Source organism: Gigantopelta aegis, chromosome 7, assembly GCF_016097555.1.
Source record: "Gigantopelta aegis isolate Gae_Host chromosome 7, Gae_host_genome, whole genome shotgun sequence".
Lineage (NCBI taxonomy): Eukaryota > Metazoa > Mollusca > Gastropoda > Neomphalida > Peltospiridae > Gigantopelta > Gigantopelta aegis.
In genome coordinates, this window is record NC_054705.1 from 37641278 (window position 1) to 37665119 (window position 23842).

The window sequence follows — 23842 nt, forward strand, 5'->3', positions numbered from 1 at the left end:
ACTCGTTGAATGTCACTATATTTGGCAGCTGTAGACTCGTTGAATGTCACTATATTTGGCAGCTGTAGACTCGTTGAATGTCACTATATTTGGCAGCTGTAGACTCGTTGAATGTCACTATATTTGGCAGCTGTAGACTCGTTAACTAGCAGAACGACAGTGGCGTGATGTCACTAATGATAGGTTTAATGCTGAAACAAACACAGTGACGTAACAAAAAGAAGCGATATCTCCTAGGAGAATATCGTAAGAGAATATCGCAAACCACAGTGCCAGCGATATCTCCCACAAAAGCCTTTAATGGATGATAAACTGACTCTAGTGGTGTTATTGGACAAACTAACTCTTTATAACACCGAACCAACAACTCAACAACTAAAGCAATTTGATATATTTTTATGTAAATTGTATTTATTTATATACATACAATATGAATATATATTATATACAAAATTTCAAAACACTAACAATACTGTACACAACAATAATTTAACAAACAATACTAAAACAACTGCTAAGAGAAGGTTCTGTCTGATGGTTATAAAATGTGTAATCATTTGTCAATGAAAACGAAAAAATTCTAAAACATATTAACAGTAATAATAATCCTTGTAAAAGTTTTTCGTTCTCACCAATATATAAAAGAAAAAAATGGAATCAATTGTTTTCAAAAGTCCATAATACATGTATTTCTCAAGCATAACAATGTTCTCCAAGGGTAACAATGTTCTCTGAGTCTTCTGCAAGTGCAACCATGTTCTACAACTGTAACAATATTCTGGGTGTGTAACAGTGTTCTATTTATGTAACAAACCTGTAGGGAAAACCCCACCCAATATTTATTTTCAATTTGTACACTTAGTCTAGACCACATGATTAATGATAAACAAGTCACTGCCTGAACATGTCTCTTTCTGTATATATATTCCTGCTTCACACAAAACAGATTACGAATGTTCCTTCATAAACAAATATTTTTTAACGGAGGTCTATAATTTAACTGTTTCTAGCACCAATGTTCGAAGAGACACACCACCAAATCTAAGATGAAAACAACGAAACTCTGATCTTATCGAACTGACTGGCCTGTTTCCTCTGTTGGCGCTGGTCCACCACCATCTGTACCATGGGCGTGCAGTTGGGGTACTTCTTGATGAAGTAATTCGGGATCTGTCTACGGGTGTTGTTCGTGCGACTGCGCTTGTTGGCAAACCACGACTTGACCTGACTGACGGAGATCTCAGCACGGCGAGACAACTCCTCCTTCTCCTCCTCCGTTGGGTAAGGGTTGAGCACGTGATCGTCGAACCAATCGGCTAGGATCCTCTTCGCGTCGTTATTCAACACCTTGTACTGCGGTCTGCGCGTCGGAGCCTGCATCATCGTGACTCCAGCTCCTTCTTTGTTCTGGTACTTGTATTTGATTGGATGGTCGTTGCCGGTGATAGACAGGGTGTTGAACGAGCGCACACGTTTGTTGGCCAGCCACTTGCGCACCTGCGACGGTTTGATGTCGGTGAGGTCACAGAGGACGGAGACGTCGTGATCCGATGGGTAGGGGTAGCGCACGTGAGTGTCATACCAGTCGGTGAGGACCCGTGTCGTGTTCAGGCGTTGCTGTCGCGTCTGCTCGTGCGGGGTCAGCATCATCGGCGGGGTGAACATCATCAGACCTCGGCTGTCGTCTCCGGGCGAAAGGAAGTCCGAGACTGGACTTGTGTCGTTACACGACGTTTTCATAACGATGTTGGAAGCTGAGGTATTCAGTACGGGACTGATGTTGTCGGAGGGTGTTTTCATAGCAATGCTGAAAGTTGAAATCGTAGGGCTGATGTTGTTACAGGGTATTTTCATGCCAACGCTGGAAGATGAAGTGTTCAACACAGGACTGATGCCATCATGGGATGTTTCTCTGTCAATGCTGAAAGCTGAAGATGTTGGACTGATGTCATTACAGAGTGTGCTCATACCATCACTGGAAGCAGAAGTGTTAGACATGGAACTGATCCCATTACAAGATATTTTCACGTCTGTGCTGGAAGTTGAAGTATTTTGTACAGGACTCGTATCTTCAGCTGATCCCTGACTCTCTGAATCATCAGCTTCAACAGACTCTCTTTCTGCATCTGGAGATGATGAGGATCCACTGACATCTAAAAAATCCTCAATCTTAAAGGACATCCTGGAAGAGTTCTTGTTCGCTGATGGACTTGAAGTGGACGTGATGACCGAACTAGAAACAGCTGCAGCATGGCCGGACAGGTGAGAGGAGAATGAGCTGATGCTCGAGGATGAGGTGATGCTTAAAGATGAAGGTATTTTTGTGTGGGTGACAACAAACTGATCTCCAGAAGCAAAATCAGAGATGGAAGGTGATTCTAAAACTGGGCCTGATGTTGAGGTTGATATCAGTTGAACAGGAGCTCCAGGTGGGAATGGTGAAGATGTTGATGATGCTGAAGCTGCTGCTGCTGTTGTTGAAGAAGTCAACTGGACTGGTGCTGTAGAGGAGGTGGCCAAGGATGATGATGATTTTGCTGATGTCAGTTGAACAGGAGCTGTTGTTGTTGAGGTGGCCAATGATGATGAAGATGTGAATGATGCTACTGCTGCTGCTGATGATGAAGATGTTGCTGCTGCTGATAAATGAGCCTGATCACTGACAGGTCCACCTCGTGACTCTGACAGATCCATCCCCATTGCCAACCTTCCTCCAGCAACACTCGTAACAGACCTCGCACTTAACGGCGAAATCTGCTCCATCTTGTCTCGGGTCCTACACGCTAGCCTGACCCTCTCCTCGTCGTAGAAAATGTTCACTGACTGTCTCCCCTGGCCCGAGCACAGAGCCTGGTAGCGCCCCATCTCGATGCGCCCCACCTCACAGCAGTACAGGTTCTCGAGCTGGAGACTGGAGGCGCGGCACGCCGGGTTGGCATGGAGACGGAGGAAGGAGTCCTGCAGGTCGATGTGGTGCCGGATCACCTCGTGGGCCGTGTTACCGACAGGCGTGGTGGTGGACGGGAAACTCGCATTCCAGTGGGTTGTGATCAGACTGGCGGGAACCTGCAAACAAACAAACGTAGATCATTAGTGAATAAGAATAATGTGCAATACACCCATAGGAAAATCTAATCAAGAATGAATACATGCATATTGAGAAAAATAAATAAGGGAACACTTGGTACTCAGCCACTCGCCAATTCAGGCATGGCACTGAGGTGGTCATTGATATAGATAATGATGATGCTGCTGCTACTGCTGCAGATTCTGATGATCATGATGAAGATGATGAACAATGCTGCTGCTGCTCATAATGGTAATAAATCAAGGCTAGAATTTTATTAAAATCCACTATGATTTTAAAATGTACTATTAATGATTAAAGATTCACTAGCCCTACTTTAAATAAATACAATTTTACTAATAGTAATAAACAGATGTCACCTAAAGAGGGAGATAGAGCTTAAAAATCCTTAGATTATGGGTGGAAAGAGGGGGCAGGATATTCATATTTACAAAATATGTAAATGCAGTATTTGACATGGTTTTTTTTTTTTCCCCCACTAGCCGTCAGGCTAGTTATAATAGTTATTTACTAGCCCAACACTGCATATCACTAGCTACAGGAGTGAGGCTACCATATTCTAGAAGCCTTGGATAAATGAGCCTGATCACTGACTGATACAGCTTGTGACTGTGACAGATACCCCTCAATCACCAATCTTCCTCCAAGTAGACATGGGGGGGGGGGGGGGGGGGGGGGGGGGGGGGGAGAGAAACTCAGGTTGGAATTGCTTTGTCTGTACCTCACAACGGTGATAGATCCTATTATTACAAATTTGTTATGCACCTACACAAGAGGTTGAAACCAGTATAGGGCAAGTTCTGCAAAATTGGTGGTTGCTAATAAACACATTATTTAATTCTCCTCAATGCTATATGACAACATTTTTTTTTTTTTTTAGGTACATGTATATGTATGTAAATAAGATGCAAGGTACTTTTTATTTTTACTGCACGAGTAGATCGATATAGTTTTAGATACTGGTAAGTTTTATTGCAAAATGTTAACATTATCAGCAATGGAAACTTATTTGGTGTACTAAACTGGTTACTGTTTGTGCATTATGCCAACAGTAGGCCTAACAAATCTTTGAGTACCAGTGTCAAAATGGTGGTTTTTATTAGAAATCATTTTTGTCTGTTCACATTGGATTTTAATAAATTAAACTGGTATGTACATTAATTTTTTAGATGGTATATATTGATGGTATATATTGATGATAATTGATTCTGCATATGTCCTTGGGAAACCAAAGTGGTCATATTTCTACATGTTTTTTTTTTGGAGAGAAAAAAAAAAATTGGGGGTTGTTTTGGTTTTTTGGGAGTGGGTGGGGGTTTGAGTGGGGTTTGGGTGGGATTTTAAAAATACAAATAATTCAGTCATATGCTTTAAAAACTTTACTTAACTCTTGACAAATAACACTCTCCCTCCCCCATAACATTTCATAATGAAATGTGTAATCCCCCTCCCTCCTAGAGCTTTTGGTAATTTGTTTAACTGTCCCTACAAATGTATATAGATCAGACAGGGATTCTAGATATGGTAGCCCCAGTCCCATGGCTAGTGATATTCAATGTTGGGTTAGTATATAACTACTATTGCCATGCCCGACGGCTAGTGAAAAAAAGTTGTCAAATGCTGTTTAAGAACATTTTGTAAATATGAATATCCTGCCCCCACCCTCATGCCCCAATTTTAGTATTTTTTTAAGCTGTATCTCCTCTTTAGATGACAGTATTACTATTAGTAAAATTATATTAACTAGGGCTAGTGGATTATTAATTGTGGTTAGTAAATTTTAAAATTCACTATCTCATGGCTAGTACTAGTAGTAGATTTTATAAAAAATACTAGAAGCCCTGAGATAACAGAAACTATAAACATGATATTCAATAAAATGACATATTTTCACTGCATTTTAATTAGTAAAAATACAGAAATGGTAAATTCATATTTAAAACAATAAACAAGTGCCTGAACAATCTGTCGGTGGAACGAATGCGTGGATGCTTAAGTTTTCTTGCCTGCTGGACAGGGTTATCCAGCTTTTGCATGGTGCTAGAAAAATCTGTCTGACCCTAGGGCTAGATAAATCTGTCTGACCCGAGGGTTAGACAAATTTGTCTGACCCAAGGGCTAGACGATTTCTACATACGTGTGACGTCATAACCCATGTTTTACAACGATTGATGTCATAACTCATGTTTCAAAATTCTGTTTGCCATTTAACGTTGTATCATTGTTTCAAAAATATTTAAACAAATTAATATTTTCAACTTTATATTTATAGGTAAGTTGTTACATTTGTATGCCGTTGCATAATGTGGACTATATTTTTCTGCGTATGATTAAAGATGTTTGTAGGTGAAAGTTCTACAATAAACCAGGATAGATCAGGGCCCTGTTCCACAAAGCGATCTCAGCCCTAAGATCATCTTAAGTGCATAACTATCTTATGATCTAAGATCGCTTCGTGAAACGAGGTCCAGGGCTACATTTTGCTAATTTTTCATTTAACATCTATTTATATTTAATATATTTTTTCTTCATGTACTTTAAAACAAACCATGACTCCAGCATATTTACAAGTACATAAATTCCATCATCTAAACTGGAGAACAATTACGTTTAAAGGGACATGACCTAGTTTTTAAATACTAAGGCATATTTTGTATTATTAGAGCCATTTTTGATAACTGAAATAATACTTTACTTAGATTTTATGGTTTAAATTATCCATATCCATATATTTGAAGTGTTTTTGATCATCCTGGTGTTTTTAATATCACACCAATAAAAAAAAAAAATTACGAACAATTCTTAAATATCAATCAGGACTTACATTGGAACACATTTTGGTTTAGCCAATTTTCAGAAATGTAGAGTATTCCCTTGACAATCCTTAAAATGTGGTTAATTTAAGAAATATTTTATCAGCCAAAGCCAATTTGTTTTAGCCATTTTGTGTAAAAATAAGCACTTAGCTAATATAGCCCAACAGCTGATGATTAAGAAATAAATGTGCTCTAGTGGTGTCGTTAAACAAAACAGACTATTAAAAGACTGAAAAAAACATACCTGTAGATGTTGACATTCTTGAGACAGCAGAACCTGTAGATCGTGGAACATCGGGTGACTCTGTAGTCGACTGAGATAACCCATCGGGCTGCCATAGCAACTGAACGCACTGCTGGGACTCTGTAGCGGACTGCCGCGAGGCAGTGGGTTTACCGGCGAAACAGCAGACAGATATTTAGAAAAGTCAGCGTAACTGTTCGAACTTGGTGACGACAACTTCGTCTCATTTCTCGATCCAGTCTTTGTCATCGGCAGCGAATCAGGAACTCTTTGAGGAATAGGATCCAAAAGTCTTTGAGGAACTGAATCGGGAATTCTTTGAGGAACCGAATCGGGCATTCTTTGAGCTATCAAATCAGGAACTCTTTGAGGAATGGGATCCAAGAGTTGTTGAGGAATGGGTGTACATGGAATAAAGCCCGGTGTACTTGAAGTGGGACTGTACGGATGGCGAACTGACATGACAGTGCTGGTGCTAGCGAAGTGGTATACAGAGGTAAGCAATATTTTAAATGTTATCTGTTGTGGTTCACACGGAAAAGTGGATAAACTGTGGTCACCCGCTATCTGATATAAGCCCACTCTTAACAACCTACTCAAACTTATGTTATACAGAGATTTCTCTGTCATATTTCAGGCAATTTGGGAAGGGGGAGAACAAGCAATTAAAAGAAGAAAAAAAAGCCCAGACAAGAAGCTAGAAATCAAGAGAAATAAAAGACCACTCAAGCCCAGCTATTACTGGTCTGCTGCAAGGTGGCATAATCTTCTCCTTCATTTGCTAAGACAACACACAGCATCAAGCCCAGCCTGGTGTTAGCCTAACAGTGGTCGAAGTTACCTGCCCTTGCAGATCAGCAGTCAAAACAGCGGCCATGTTTTTTCTGATTGCAGCCTGTTTGATCCTGGGATTAGCCAAGCCTGATTAATTAGAGGTGGAGGATAATCTCCAGTGCAGGGTTTAAGTGATATCACAACACTTTATTGTTGACTTGTCAGTGAGCTGTCAGTAGTAGCCTCAGGTTCTTCTCAGAATCACTGCAGACTGGGCTGGTGGCTTGATGACCACAATTATGGAATATTTTTTTAAACATAACATCCCAGTGAAAATGTTTAGCCCAGCACATTGTTTAATGAGAGGTTACTGGGTGTGTAACAGTCTGAGAGAGAGAGAGAGAGAGAGAGAGAGAGAGAGAGAGAGAGAGAGAGAGAGAGAGAGAGAGAGAGAGAGAGAGAGAGAGAGAGAGAGAGAGAGAGAGAGGAAGACAGAGTGAAAGAGAGTGAGAGTGAGAAAGAAACAGTGGGGAGAGAGATGGACAGGGAGAGATGGACAGAGAGACAGACAAAAAGAGACTAAGCAAGAAAGACAGGGAGAAAGAGAGAGACAGAAAGTGAAAAACAGAGACAAAGAAAGACAGACAGACAGAAAGTAAGTGTCCTCTGGCCCTGCTGTTATATATATAATTATATACTTTAAATTTTTTATTTCAGACAAGGTTGTTACATCATTGTATATCATTTCTTAAATCTGATGGTACAGACTTATAGTTTTACATTATAACATTAAATTTGATATGTTTCCAACTAGTACAAACACTACAGGAAGAATGCCAACACCACTGTCCAAAATACATTCAGCAAGTTTCATACAGTGGTGTCTGGATTCTTCTTGTAGTTTTTGTTTCAGTCATTAACATGTTAGCTTAATGTTACAAGTGAAATCAAAAAGAATCAAACTAAAGGCTGATAGTAATGGAAGGAAGAAAATGTTTTATTTAACGATGCACTCAACACATTTTATTTATGGTTATATGGCGTTGGACATATGGTTAAAGACCACACAGATATTGAGAGAGGAAACCCGCTGTCGCCACTTCATGGGCTACTTTTTTACGATCAGCAGCAAGGGATATTTTATATGCACCATCCCACAGGATAGCACATACCACGGCCTTTGATATACCAGTCGTAGTGTACTGGCTGGAATGAGAAATAATCCAATGGGCCCACCGACAGGGATCAAACCCATGGCCAACCACACACCAGACGAGCGCTTTACCACTGGACTACGTTCTGTTCCTGATAGTAATGGATTTAGGAAAACATGTAATTAAGACACAGAAGCTGGCAACCATTTGGATACATCATCCAGTATAGAGATATATATTTATTACCAATATTGTTAACAATAGAAAGCCAAGTGGGACGTAACACTTCATGACATCATCAATTGGCGCACTACAACCTTAAAGGAATGCCATTAAAATGAGTTGAGTGATATGAATTAAGACTGATTATGGGTAATAAATAGGATATTAAACTCACTACCATTTCGTATTATGTTTATGTCCCTCGTGAAATAATTTTTATTGTCACTTGCTTTACGCTTAAGACAAATGAAAATTATTTCACTCAGGACATAAACATGATACGAAATGGAAGCTTGTTAATATCCCATACATACTTCATTTTTACTTTGAGCTAGAGTATCATTATGAATATTACCAACACATTCTAAGTATCAAGACAAAATAACTCACTCTCTGCATTATGAGCACTCGACATGCCTTGAAACTTGCTTCCATTTCTATCATGGCGGCATTCTTGAACTGTGAACAAAATGTCAAATAGACCCATCACAAAATTTATTTTAAATTATCATCTAAACACAAGGAACTAGTGACATTTCGTTTTTCATAACAAATACATGTAATGTGATATTTCACAAAATAACAAATGATTCATATTTCCAAAATGATGTCAAGTAAAATTACAAATTATGTATCAGTGCAGGGGTTTTGCCACAGGGTACAGATTACCGCACAATCATAAAAATGAACGGATATATTTTAAAAAGATTATAGTAAGATAAATGTTGTTTAAAATCTGTCCAATTTCAAAAGATTTGAAACCCCTGACCACCTAGTAGGGGCACCTACGGCCTGTTTTTATTATTATTATGTACCCTTAAATTATATTCGGGCAGGAAGTCTGTAGTCTAATATATACTCTTCAAAAAAAGAAACGCAAAAGGGTACAAATGGGTTATAACTCCGATTTTATGTTTCCTACCGGTTCATGCTTTGTGAATATAAGGTCATTGCATGTCCCAAACACATTCCCACGGTTACATTCGATAAAACGCAGCTACTGTACAATAAAGTTCCAAAATGTGAATATTCGCAAAAACGCAGCCACGTGCAAACCATGTCACCACTGCATGTGCGTTGTCTGCACGTGCAACATGAACACCGACAGTATAAAAGTGCAGGGTGTTCGCTTGCCTGGCCTCTGTATCTGGCCGACAGTTGACAATCCAGGACATGCCACGTCTCAGTGAACCGCAGAGAAACAATGCCATCGGCCGACTAGACGCAGGCGAATCCAGAACGGCCGTTGCCAGGGCATTCCATGTGTCCCCAAGCACCATCTCCAGACTGTGGGACCGTTACCAGCAACATGGATCAACACGTGACCTCCCTAGATCCGGTTGACCACGGGTCACTACCCCCGGGCAGGACCGCTACATCCGGGTACGCCACCTTCGGGAACGATTGACTACTGCCACCTCCACAGCCGCAGCAATACCAGGTTTGCGCAGGATATCCGACCAGACCGTACGGAACCGCCTACGTGAGGTAGGAATTCGTGCCAGACGTCCAGTTCGAGGTGTCATCTTAACACCACAACACCGTCGACTCCGACTGCAGTGGTGCCAGATTCATCGACAATGGCCTCAACTGCGATGGAGACAGGTGTGGTTCAGTGACCAGTCCCGATTTCTGCTCCGACGTCATGATGGAAGATGTCGCGTGTATAGGCGTCGTGGTGAACGTTATGCAGCAAACTGCGTGCAGGAAGTGGACAGATTCGGCGGGGGTAGTGTCATGGTGTGGGCAGCCATCTCACACACTGGCAGAACTGACCTGGTCCACGTGCAGGGCAACCTGAATGCACAGGGCTACATTGACCAGATCCTCCGGCCACACATCGTTCCAGTTATGGCCAACGCCAACGCAGTGTTCCAACATGACAACGCCAGGCCTCACACAGCACGTCTCACAACGGCTTTCCTACAGAACAACAACATTAATGTCCTTCCTTGGCCATCGATATCACCGGATTTGAACCCAATTGAGCATCTATGGGACGAGTTGGACCGACGCCTCCGACAGCGACAACCACAGCCCCAGACCCTGCCCGAGCTGGCAGCAGCCTTGCAGGCCGAGTGGGCCACCATCCCCCGGGATGTCATCCGTACTCTGGTTGCTTCAATGGGCAGGCGGTGCCAGGCAGTTGTCAACACACGCGGAGGCCACACCCGGTATTGACTCCAGATAACCTTGACCTTGGTGGTGTGTCCTATCACAATGGACTAGAGTGAATTGTGAACAATCCTGCAACATTTGGTAATTATCGGACTCACCATTCAATAATTAAATCAATTCTCCAAATGTTACGACAATGTGGTTTTGCGTTTCTTCTTTTGAAGAGTATATATAGAGTACATTTATTTATTAATCATTAGCTGTTGTATGTCAAACATATGGTCATTTTGACAGTCATAGAGAGGAAACCCGCTATATTTTTCCATTAGTAGCAAGGGATCTTTTATATGCCCCATACCACAGATATGATAGCGCATACCACAGCCTTTGATATACCAGTCATGGTGCACTGGCTGTGACAAGAAATAGCCAAATGGGCCCACTGGCGGGGATCGATCTCAGACCAACCGTGCATCAAGCGAGTGCTTTACCACTGGGCTACATCCCGCCCCGTAGTGTAATAGAGGTTCTTGTTTTTTGATACCAGTATTTCAGATGCTTCGTCTGATTTTTTACTTTTTCCAACAGGTATATTTCCAACAGATATATTGTATCCCTCTTCAAACAGGACAAATGTAGAGATACAAACATGATCCGTTTAGGCAGGTTCCACTGATCCTAAGACAATCAGAAAGGAAGTTTTGTTGCATTGGAATCAAAGGGAGCTAACTGATATAGTGGAATTAACCTTCTGACTACTGCAGGCTAGATATCTAAGATATAATAAAAAGTATAAAAACCCACAAAAATAATACTTACTGATTTAAATATGAACTTTATTTTATGTATTTATAAATTATTTAAGTGAATATATGTGAGTAAAAATTATAAACTTGTACCCACTCAACGCGGTTTTTGTCAAAAATTAATCCAGTAGTCTAAAGATTAAAGGGAGCTAACTGATATAGTGGAATTAAAGGAAGCTAACTGATATAGTGGAATTAAAGGAAGCTAACTGATATAGTGGAATTAAAGGGAGCTAACTGATATAGTGGAATTAAAGGGAGCTAACTGATATAGTGGAATTAAAGGGAGCTAACCTTGCTATAATGTTTTATTGCTTCCTCGTATTTGTCAATAATGTCGTCTGGATGCAGGACACCGGTGCCTGTTCTGTCCGGAACATCAAGACCATTCACATACGTGCTGGCTGAAACACACAAATATATAATAGGGATCACACATAAAATACAAATATCATTTAGTTTGTTTTGTTTAACGACACCATAAGAACACAATGATTTATTAATTAGAGGGGAAACTAACTATATTTTTCAATTAGTAGCAAGAGATATTTTGTATGCAGACAGGATAGCACATAACACAGGTTTATGGTTATAACCTTATATTTACAAATATTTGTTATCTATTTCATGCAAAAAATTAACTCAGTAAGTAGGACATACCAAACATAATTATTATATATACTATTCAATAGGTACTATAGTATATTAAGGTAGTGTTAAATACACTTTGCATACTACTGTATAAAATAGTGTTGCTTTCTCTTTGACTCATTGTCTTTTGTTTTGTTTAACGACACCACTAGATCACATTGATTTATTAATCATCAACTATTGGATGCAAAACATTTTATAATTTAGACATAGAGTCTTAGAGAGGGAACCTGCTATATTTTTCAATTAGTAGCAAGAGATGATTTATATGCACCATTCAACACAGGATAGCACATACCACGGCCGTTGGTATACCCGTCTCTGGCTAGAATGAGAAAAAGCCCACCAATGGGAATCGTGCCTAGACTGACCACACATCAATCAAGCATTACCACTAGGCCACATCCCGCCAACAAATATCACAGTTAACATACGGGCTAGCCGATCAGTGCTCAATCTGGTCCTTATGTAGAGAAGTGCTGCCCCCTCCCCCCAAGTTTTGTGTTTTGCAACCACCTTTTCATGTTTTGCCAACCTCACTTTATTTTTCTGCATCCCTCTTTATTTTTATACATCCTACTATATTTTACTGCATCCAACTTATAAAACAAACTTCCACCCCCACCCCCTCCACTATGAAGAGATCCATCGGTATAGGCCCATGACCAAGAAAGTACAGTATTGGCATTTACTGAAACGCAACACTGATGAAAACTTATCAACCATTCCAGGCCTCAAAAACTTTGTTACATAATTCATCCAGTATTGTTAGCAATTTTTTTTTAACCAATTAATACTAATAACAAGATTTTGTTTTTAAAACACAACAACCAGATAACAAATTATTCAGTTATGTATCTATTAACATGTCACAAGTAGGCATATCCAGTCATCAACATTTAAGATGTAAATGGTTAACTAGTACCGCTCACACTTAATGTGTAATGGTGGATTGCAAAATGTAAAGAGTTAACAAAGTTTACCATTCACATTTAGTGTCATGGATGTGTACAGGATATAAAGGGTTTACTATTATTGCTTACACTTAATATGTGATGGAAGTGTATGGGATATAAAGGGTTAACTATTGCTATTCACATTAAGTGTGATGATGTGTACATGATTTTAAGGGTTATTACTGTCAACAATTAACATTGTGATGGAGGAGTATGGGATATAAGGGGTTAACTTTTACCACTCGCATTTATTTGGTTTGCTAAGGGTTAATTATTACTGTCAACAGTCAATGTGATGGAGGAGTATGGGATATAAGGGGTTAACTGTCAACAGTCAATGTGATGGAAAAGTACGGGATACAAGGGGTTAACTTTTACCACTCTTTATTTAGTGTTATGGATGTGTACAGGATCATAAGGGGTTAACTGTCAACAGTCAATGCGATGGAGAAGTATGGGATATAAGGGGTTAACTGTCAACAGTAAATATGATAGAGAAGTACGGGATATAGGGGTTAACTGTCAACAGTCAATGTGATGGAGAAGTACGGGATACAAGGGGTTAACTGTCAACAGTCAGTGTGATGGAGAAGTACGGGATACAAGGGGTTAACTGTCAACAGTCAGTGTGATGGAGTAGTACGGGATACAAGGGGTTAACTGTCAACAGTAAATATGATAGAGAAGTACGGGATATAGGGGTTAACTGTCAACAGTCAATGTGATGGAGAAGTACGGGATATAAGAGGTTAACTGTCAACAGTCAATGTGATGGAAAAGTACGGGATATAAGGGGTTAACTGTCAACAGTCAGTGTGATGGAGAAGTACGGGATACAAGGGGTTAACTGTCAACAGTCAGTGTGATGGAGTAGTACGGGATACAAGGGGTTAACCATTACCACTCACATTTCAGGTGTATGTTGATTGCCGAACAGTCAATGTGACAGAGAAGTACGGGATATAAGGGGTTAACTGTCAACAGTCAATGTGACAGAGAAGTACGGGATATAAGGGGTTAACCACTACCACTCACATTTCGTGTGTATGTTGATTGCCGAAACAGTCAATGTGACAGAGAAGTACGGGATATAAGGGGTTAACTGTCAACAGTCAATGTGATGGAGAAGTATGGGATATAAGGGGTTAACTGTCAAGTCAGTGTGATGGAGAAGTACAGGATATAAGGGGTTAACTATTACCACTCTTTATTTAGTGTTATGGATGTGTACAGGATGATACGGTTTAACTGTCAACAGTCAATGTGATGGAGAAGTACGGGATATAAGGGGTTAACTGTCAACAGTCAATGTGATGGAGAAGTACGGGATATAAGGGGTTAACTGTCAACAGTCAGTGTGATGGAGAAGTATGGGATATAAGGGGTTAACTGTCAACAGTTAATGTGACAGAGAAGTACGGGATATAAGGGGTTAACTGTCAACAGTTAATGTGACAGAGAAGTACGGGATATAAGGGGTTAACTGTCAACAGTCAGTGTGATGGAGAAGTACGGGATATAAGGGGTTAACTTTTACCACTCTTTATTTAGTGTTATGGATGTGTACAGGATGATACAGTTTAACTGTCAACAGTCAGTGTGATGGAGAAGTACGGGATACAAGGGGTTAACCATCACCACTCACATTTCGTGTGTATGTTGATTGCCGAACCTTTCACCACATTGAAGGACAGGTTTCTTTTCAGTGTCGCTGCTTGAGACCGGGGATATTTGAGTATCACCGAGGCCGCACTCAAACCCTCATAGCATCCTGAAAATGAGTCACAACAGTCAACACACTTTCACTTCTGGAATTACAAACAACATACACACATGTACAGATGTAATTCTCCTTTTTATTTCAGCTTTTGTTCCCTTTATATTGACACCCTCCGTCAAGGCTTTTAACTGCATCAAAATAACTACAATAAATGCTGTGCCAAGAATAAAAATAAAATACAGGGCACTCGCTAAATTTGCCAGTTGCGAATTTTAACAACAATTGGCAAGTAAGTGATATTTTTTTAGAAAAAATAACTGCAGGGTTAACTCTGGATGATCAGAAAATGTTCACCAAATCAACATTTTAAACTTCAAAAATTGCAAAACCCCAGTTATTTTGCAATAAAATAACATCTATTATATGAAAATTAATCGCCAAATTAAAATAAAATCTGCCAACTGTTTCTAAAATTCGCAGTTGGTGAATTTGGCGAGTGCCAGAGCTAGCCCTCAACTGGATTTTTGCCGTTTATGAAGTTTGATAGGTATTTCAGCAAAATGTTCTACTCACCCAGAGCTAGGCCTGACAAAGATCCTGATCTCAGAATATTTTACCTCAAAACCACTGAAATGTTATGCTTTAATTACCATTAGATTAAAATAATTTGAAACATATAATTTCTGAATATCAAAAACTCTTCAGCAGCAGTTACTGTCACTGCACTAAAAAGTTTTTTTTTATATTTAACGACGCCTCTAGAGCACATTAATTTTTATCTTATCATCGGCTATTGGACGTCAAACATATGGTCATTCTGACATATTTCTTTTTAGAGGAAGCCCGCTGCCACCACATAGGCTACTCTTTCCGATAAGCAGCAAGGGGTCTTTTATATGCACTTTCCAAGAGACAGGAGAGCACATACCACGGCCTTTGATGAACCGGTTGTGGACCACTGGTTGAAATGGAAGATAGCCGAAACTGCAAATGGGTTTACTGAGAAGGATCGATCCGATGACCGACCGATTCACAGGCGGACACGCTACCGCTTGAGCTACATGCTGCTCCTGCACTAAAAAGACCTCACTGTTCTCAGAACAGTAAAAAACCTGGTTGTGCCCAAATTAGTGAGATCCCCTCGTAACAAATCCTGCACTTGCTACATTCTCACACAAATTAACACCAACAATGGTCACATCCACATAACATACATACTGCTATGATCTATAACGAAAACAATTATATATTCATTTGTCTGGATAAGCTAAAACGTTACCACAGAGGAGCTCGTCAGGGTGGTAGTGGGAGGACTGAATCGACATGTCCCCTCCTTACAAACCCTGCAATTAAGAAAATGTTCATGGCAAAAAAAACTCCACGGTAAAAAAGTGCTGTGGAGAATTTTAAAAATCTACGGCATTTGCTGGTTGCCATGGACAATTGCAGGGGTTACCTTAGAACCACCCCTGGTTGACAAACTGACCTGCCATCCACAGAAAGTCATTCAAATTGCGCAACACATCGAGGCCTGTTTGGTAGTGCAGAATAGCTTCCCCTGGCATTCCAGCCTGTAAACACAAGTCTCCAAGATGTTTCCGTAACCGCCCCATACATTTCTTCTTAACAGATCTACCAGTACACAAAACAAAAAAGAATTTTTAAACATCAGCTATAAAAAAAAAAGATCTTCATAAAACAAAAGAGGGTCTTTAAGCATCAGCAACAATAAAAAAGCACTGACAGATAATATGAGAATTTTTTTTTAAAGGTCAATCTATAGCACACCACTGACAATTATAACAATGATTGTTTCATTTGCATACCTGTCACTTATGCAAGTCTAATTTTGCATTTATTCTGGGCAAAATATTTCACACAAACCATGACTCAATTTGCGTGTTATAAGTATATATATAAACTAGCTTTAAATTCATGTGTATTGTCAATGTGAAAGTGATTTTGAAAGTGATTTTACCAAGCATCTAAGAAATTGTTCTTTAATGATTCACAATATAAGATAAAGTTTTAAAAAAAATTGAAATATCAGCCCAATGAAAGTTTGTGGTAATTAGTATTTGGGTAAACTACAAATGGTTTACACAAAATTTTCAAAGCCTGTTACTTACTTTGAATCTGTATCTATGCCTACATAGACTTTCTTTTCATGCGGGGCACACAACAACTGCAGGCGTTCAGTTCTCTCAAAGGACCTGTCGAGCCGTTTTCCCTCGAGAACGAAAAACAGCGACGTCACAAATTCTTTCAGCCGTTCCTCGAGATCCTCCGCATGTTCTAAATCTGGGTAGAACACGACCTCCGCACCCGTACTCTCCTTTGTAAGACTGTTACTATGGCTACGCTTCGTTGCCGTGGGATGCTGCTGACCCGATTTGACAACCTCGGCAGTCGTGGAAGCCGCTGCTTTACCTTGTTTGGATTTGTCCGCCACGCTCTTCATGTTTTCATTCATCTGATCCGTCAGTCCAGACCCCACAATCTTCGAATCGTTACGATTATCACCGTGTTTTTCGCCTCCATCTTTAACTTCTTCTCCGTTGTCTAGTTTTTCCTGTGCCGGCTCCTCCTCCAAGGGCGATCCGTCTTTGTTCATGCCAAACACGAGGAGCCTCGAATTGTATATCGTACTGGAGTACTCCTTCTTCACGCCCTTGTACGACTCAAACAGCTTCTCGAACTCCTCGTGTGACGAGCACTTGCCGATGGATATCAACCCGAGGACTTTGCGGTGGGCCTGGAAGTCGCCCCACTCATTATTCTCGATCGGGTAGCCGCGTTTGTAACGTACGTAGACATCACGCTTCTGTCCCGGGACGTGCACGGAGCTGACACGGCGGATGTGGTCCCAGGCGTTGTTGAAGCTCTGCGGTGCAAGGCTGGAACCGGTGTGACGAACAAGAACCAGCAGAGTCTGGTGATCCTCCGCAGTCTGGCTGTAGTCGACCAGACTCATCCTGCTCAGATTGGTTCAACAGCACGTCGTCAATTTAATAACATGAACAAGTTGCTAAACGACTGAAAAAGAGATGAGGAGGAATATAAATTAACTTCAATGGTACACAGTTGTTGGGGCTACTTTTGGGTAAGAAGAAAATTTTGAAAAACACAGAACTTTATTTTCCAACAAAATGTCAACTGATACATAGAGATTATTACATGAGCTTGTTGTGTCGTACTGATTTTATGAAACGAGCGTCAGAATTTTTGTATTGCCCGAGCGAGTTTCGTAAAATCAGTACGACTGTAATGGTTTTTTCACAACTTGTGTCTGGACAAAATTCTGGGAAAATGTAACGGTAATTAAAGGTAGGAGAGTAATTTATCGTAGTTGTTAACAATTTGGTTCCGACTTTAGCTCTTGATTGGTAGAGTACTTGCTATTGAGTATTGGATGTCAAACATTTGGAATGTCTGACATGTATGATGTATGTAATCTTAGATAAAACTTTTGCTTAATATATTAGCACAACTGGCAGTGCCAAATGAAAGTCCTTCTATAATTCCTATCTTTATTTAGTACAGGTCTTGGATCCAGTTGGCCTAGGATGGAAGTATTTTAAAGTTTTTTCTGCAATGACATATCTTGTGCACCATTATTAAAACACTATAATTATTGAATGCATAGGTGTTGTGTACCTAAAATACAGAACATCACATAAAAGCAAAAGAAAATACTATTATTAATCAAAATACCTTTGCACTTTTTGATTACTTTCATATTTGCAGCCATGTTGGAAATTTATCTCACATTATCACGCGAGATCATGGGTGTCAAACGCGATTATCATTCGGATATTTCCGTACATATTCGTTTCGAACCTCGGACCTTGTGTTAAAAAAAAATAATAAAAAAATAATTTAAAAAAATCTTTCCTCGGCCTCTGTATGCAGTTGCAGATTTTAAAATAAATAAATAAATAAAATTTATTTATTTATTTATTTATTTATTTATCTAATTATTTATTTAGGCTATGTATATCATGGGTAAACCAGTTTTGGTGAGCATAAACATTCGGTTCTGAAGCATATGATCAATATTTTATAAACAGACAGTTGTTATCCAAATAGCTACCCTTTTTTATTAATATTTCTACGCTTTAAATGAACACTAAACTAGGCGCTATGTAGAAAAGTTTACCGCACATGCGTGAAAAACTGCAGCATGCCTCAGCAGTGTTTCGGTGAATGAAACGTTTAGTGGTAGGCCTATATAGTTCACAATCTAATTAAAATTAGCTCCACTATTACATCTGATTAGTGGAGCTAATTTTAATTAGATTGATATAGTTCACAGCAAAACTTTCCAACACAAAATTTTCCAGTGTTTTATCATAAAAAAGATTTTAAGGCAAATTACATAATGGAAAGAAAGAAAGAAATGTTTTATTTAACGACGCACTCAACACATTTTATTTACGGTTATATGGCGTCAGACATATGGTCAAGGACCACATAGATTTTGAGTGGAAACCCGCTGTCGCCACTTCATGGGCTACTCTTTCTGATTAGCAGCAAGGGATCTTTTATTTGCGCTTCCCACAGGCAGGATAGCACAAACCATGGCCTTTGTTGAACCAGTTATGGATCACTGGTCGGTGCAAGTGGTTTACACCTACCCATTGAGCCTTGCGGAACACTCACTCAGGGTTTGGAGTCGGTATCTGGATTAAAAATCCCATGCCTCGACTGGGATCCGAACCCAGTACCTACCAGCCTGTTGACCGGACGCCACCGAGGCCGGTAATTACATAATGGAAGAAAGGAAATGTTTTATTTAACGACGCACTCAACACATTTTCTTTACAGTTATATGGCGTTAGACATATGGTTAAGGACCACACAGATATTGAGAGAGGAAACCCGCTGTCGCCACTTCATGGGCTACTCTTTTCGATTAGCAGCAAGGGATCTTTTATATGCATCATCCCATAGACAGGATAGCACATACCACGGTCTTTGATGTACCAGTCATGGTGCACTGGCTGGAGCGAGAAATAGCGCAATGGGCCCACTGACGGGGATCGATCCCAAACCGACCGCGAATCAAGCGAGCGCTGTACCACTGGGCTACGTCTCGCCCCTAATGAAAGACTGAAGCGGCAGTATCCGGAATATTTTTTATTATTTAAGTATATAGAACAGAACATCCTATTACGTTTGATGCATATATGACGCCGCACTCCGCATTGGTTTCACTACGCTGGCTTATCCAGGTCAAAAACAAAGCCAGTATTTTGAAAGTGGGACACTTTTGACGGGAGATCACGTGAGATTTCGTAATTTTAGAACAAATTTAACTGTCTTGATTGAGGGGTCGTCTCATATCTCCAAAACATATTTATATCCATAGAGGTATGGTACAACGCCTTTCCAGGGGTCGGTGGGTGGGGGATTTGCCTTGAAATTTGTTGGCATACGCGTTACATGTAAGGGGGTGTTACTAATTACGTTACGCTCTAGGGGTAGAGAAAGAGGGTACTGTGTTCGATTTACGTAACATTTTTCAAGACTATATGTTATTTTTATTCATTACTTAGACCTAAAAAGGTGTTTTTTGGAAATGCGCGGTCAGTCTAGGATCGTTCCCCATCGGCGGGTATATAAAAGACCATGGTATGTGATATCCTGTCTGTGGGATGGTACATATAAACGATCCCTTGCTAAAAAAAAATGTAGCGGGTTTCCAAGGCGCGTGTGCAGGGATTTCAGCGGGGTTGGGGTTATAGACTGTGTTGAGCGAAGTTTATATGGGGCCATGCTCCCCCCAAAAAAATACATTTCATTTTTTTTTTTAAAGCTTGGGCAAGTAAGGGTTTCGACCTCCAATACCCTCCCCCTGATTCCCCCGATTCCTCTCTAAGATTATATGTCAAAATTACCAAATGTTAGACATCCAACAGCAGATGGAAGGAAGGTTAGGATATGTTTTATTTAACGACGCACTCAACACATTTTATTTACAGTTGTATGGGGTCGGATGATTATTAAATCAATATGCTTTATCTTTGATGTCGTTAAACAACCCCCCATAACTTTACCCTTTCCAAACGAAATAATATTTATTTGAATTTGTCGATTTTAACACGTAAAATTAAGAAGTGAAAACGTTCATTGCCTACTTTAGTATATTTATTTAAAAAAAATATATACATGATTAATGTGTTACTAGTATACAAACTAAACTTTGAAAGTTCTACTAACACTTTAAAAAATATCAATTCTGAAATAGGAAGGTACGACTGTCGATAATACATTGTCAGGTCAGGTCAGGTCATAGGGTATTGCGTGCACATTCAGAACAAGCTGTTGTAGCGCACGCCTGTCGTGGGCACAAGAGCCGGCCTTGGCCGGCTCATCCGTCTATGACAGGAAATGTGTGTGGGGGGGGGGGGGGGGGAGAGGAGGGACCGCCTGCACTGGCAGGTGCAAGGGAGCACCGGCAGCCCGATCAAATCGGTAGCAGGTGGGTGGGGGTGGTGGTGGTACTATGGAATTTGAATGGAGCAATTAATGCCAAAGAGAAAAGGGTGCGCAATTTTGATTGAGGAAATTTGGCGCAATTTTGAACGGTCGGTCGAAAGGTAAATGGCAGAGCTAATATAGGTTTTGATATTAGTGAATCGAGAGTAGCTCGTTAATTTTAGACCTCTACGATGCTGTGCTGTCTCCCTAGGTTGCCCATAGGGCCCTTATAGAGGGCCTGACCGCTTCAGTTCGTGGCATGACAACCCAGGGGAGACTCGTGCAATTGTGTAGGCTAGTTGGCACTGGTAGGTAAGGCAGCTGTTCCGGGTTGGTCCATGTGTTGTTGTTGGCGTGGTCCTCTGTGTCCTCCTCTTCAGTGTCACCAAGTACCAAGTTAATACCAGCAGCAAGTATTGGGGGTTTGGGTGGGGGAAGCCGATATTCTTTTGTTCAGCTTCCCCCGGGTGCATTGCAATTGTGTACTCGGAACCGGTATTCTTTTGTTCCTTATTAGAGTACGTGCTAGGCCATTAAATGGGGGCGAGTGCATTGTTATCATGGGCGTACATGGGGGGGGGAGGGGGTTCGACCGAACCCCCCCTGAAATCGCTTTTTTTATAATTTAATATATCTGACATTGATATCTGACATTATTATATTTACTCAACATAGAAATATATGCCAATATCTCTGCAATCTATTTTGGAACCCCCTTTTCAAAACTCAACATAGAAATATATGCCCAATATCTCTGCAATCTATTTTGGAACCCCCCTTTTCAAAATCCTATGTACGCCCATGGTTATCATTAGTCAATGCACCCTGTGTACTGATGCAGTGAGCGTGTAGTCTGTGTGTGAATCCTAGTTTTGTGTTAAGGTTGTACCTATTGTCTTAAGTCCCTATTCTAGTGAGTTCAACGGTCATTCATGACCACCCATCCCCCTCCGTCTTTGTATAGCATTGAATACAATGACGGAGGGGGAGTTAACATGGGCGGATCCAAGGGGGGGGGGGGACCAGGGGGACGCGTCCCCCCAAAAAATGGTTCAAGTGCCCTCAAAATGTCCAAGTGCCCTTTTTGTTTGTAGAATTTTTTTTTTTTTAAGTAAACAATAATTATATTGTAGATAAATGAAATCAAGATTTTCGTGTACATGCGCAAGCTTGCAGATATGTGTCTGTGTTATTGAGTCTCAATGGGGCCCCATTGAGGTTCTAACGCGAGTGACGCCAATTTACTTCATTATTGCTAGTATATTATGACGTAGAACTGTAGGAATTCATATTAATTGTAAATATCAAAACTTGTAGTAAGGTGCCCTTTTGACGAGTCAATGTGCCCTTCTTTTTTGGTCCCCCCCCCTAAAAATATTTCCTGGATCCGCCCATGGTTAAACTAGCCTAGCTATCTAATTTGAAGGGTTAAACCCTTATAGTGTAGGTATTGGTTTAAAAAGCCTAGTGCTTGGCATACTTAAGTTTGTTAACAATGCATACAACAATGAAATGAAACTAACGCTCTCAGGTGTCAACTATATACATGTATGTACTAATCTAGGTACTTAGTTTGAAGAATTTTGATTTCCGCCCCCTAAAGATAGTATCTTAGTAGGCTTACTTGGTTTGTCTTCAGGCTATCTGGATAGTTGGTTATCGGTTTTCCTGCATGTCTTTGCTTCTGGAACACTATTTGACTTACCTTAGTTAGCTAAAATTGAATGCATCAGTACGTTGTCAAGATCCAACCGGTTTTAACTAAAGACTAGTACCGTATCCTCAACCGAACGTTCTTCGTACAGCGCAAGATTTCTCTTTTAATTTTTTGAGACGAACCCTACAATTTGAAATCGGCAAATGCACGTGTTAACTGAAACCGACAACAGGCTGTCGGTTGTGCTTTGCCGAGCTATGGCCGCACAGGCGACGAATCAAGCGTATACGTTTGACGATATCCGTTCATAGCGAACACACACGACTTTTTTAAAAGTGCATTTGAGCTTGTATTTCACATTTGTACATGATGTTATAATATGGTAACCAGAGAATGTAACTTTAAAAAATATATACATGAATAATGTGTTACTAGTATACAAACTAAACTTTGAAAGTTCTACTAACACTTTATAAAATATTAATTCTGAAATAGGAAGGTACGATTGTCGATAATACGCTGTCAAGATCAAACCGGTTTTAACGAGACTCTAGTACCGTATCCTCAAGCGAACGTTCTACGTACAGCGCAAAATTTTTCTTTTAATGTTTTAAGACGAACCCTACAATTTGAAATCGGCAAACGCACGTGTTAAATGAAACTGACAACAGGCTGTCGTTTGTGCTTTGCCAAGCTATGGCGGCACAGGCGACGAATCAAGCGTATACGTTTGACGATATCCGTTCATAGCGAACACACACGACTTTTTAAAAAGTGCATTTGAGCTTGTATTTCACATTTGTACATGGTGTTATACTATGGTAACCAGAGAATGTAACTTTAACGACACCCCAGCACAAAAGTAACGATAGTGTAAAGAGCTGTGGGTAATGTATAATAGAATACAATACAAATATCAGGGTAAGTAGGCCTATATTTTATAAGTTTGTAGAATACAAAACTCAAGTATATTTTAAAACTTTGTATAGAAATCAAAATGTTTTAGAAACTTCAAAATTAATTCTGGGTGGAATTTAAATGATTCCAAAATATTTCTGTTGCCAAATATATCGATTCTTGTCAGCTTCAGATGATTACACTTAAAGGGACATTCCTGAGTTTGCTGCAATTTTGAAGATGTCATCGACTAACA

General features: G+C 40.1%; 2 protein-coding genes across 2 annotated transcripts in view; both read right to left on the reverse strand.

Annotated features, from left to right (window-relative positions):
* The window catches only part of LOC121377500 (trafficking protein particle complex subunit 9-like), a 58448-nt gene extending 40155 nt beyond the window's left edge, over positions 1–18293 (reverse strand). The window contains exons 1-6 of the mRNA XM_041505512.1: positions 18264–18293; positions 16679–17585; positions 16036–16181; positions 14475–14600; positions 11517–11626; positions 8689–8757 (exon numbers count right to left, since the gene is read on the reverse strand). Coding sequence (XP_041361446.1) covers positions 8689–8757; positions 11517–11626; positions 14475–14600; positions 16036–16181; positions 16679–17523 — 1296 coding nt within the window. The 5' untranslated portion in view covers positions 17524–17585; positions 18264–18293. The remainder of the gene's footprint in view (positions 1–8688; positions 8758–11516; positions 11627–14474; positions 14601–16035; positions 16182–16678; positions 17586–18263) is intronic.
* Positions 521–6687, reverse strand: LOC121377501 (serine-rich adhesin for platelets-like). The gene is made up of 2 exons (XM_041505513.1): positions 6149–6687; positions 521–3066 (listed from the first exon to the last, which is right to left on the reverse strand). Exons 1-2 carry the CDS (start codon positions 6608–6610, stop codon positions 1042–1044), a joined length of 2487 nt encoding a protein of 828 aa, XP_041361447.1. The 5' UTR covers positions 6611–6687; the 3' UTR covers positions 521–1041.
* Positions 18294–23842: the final 5549 nt, after the last annotated feature.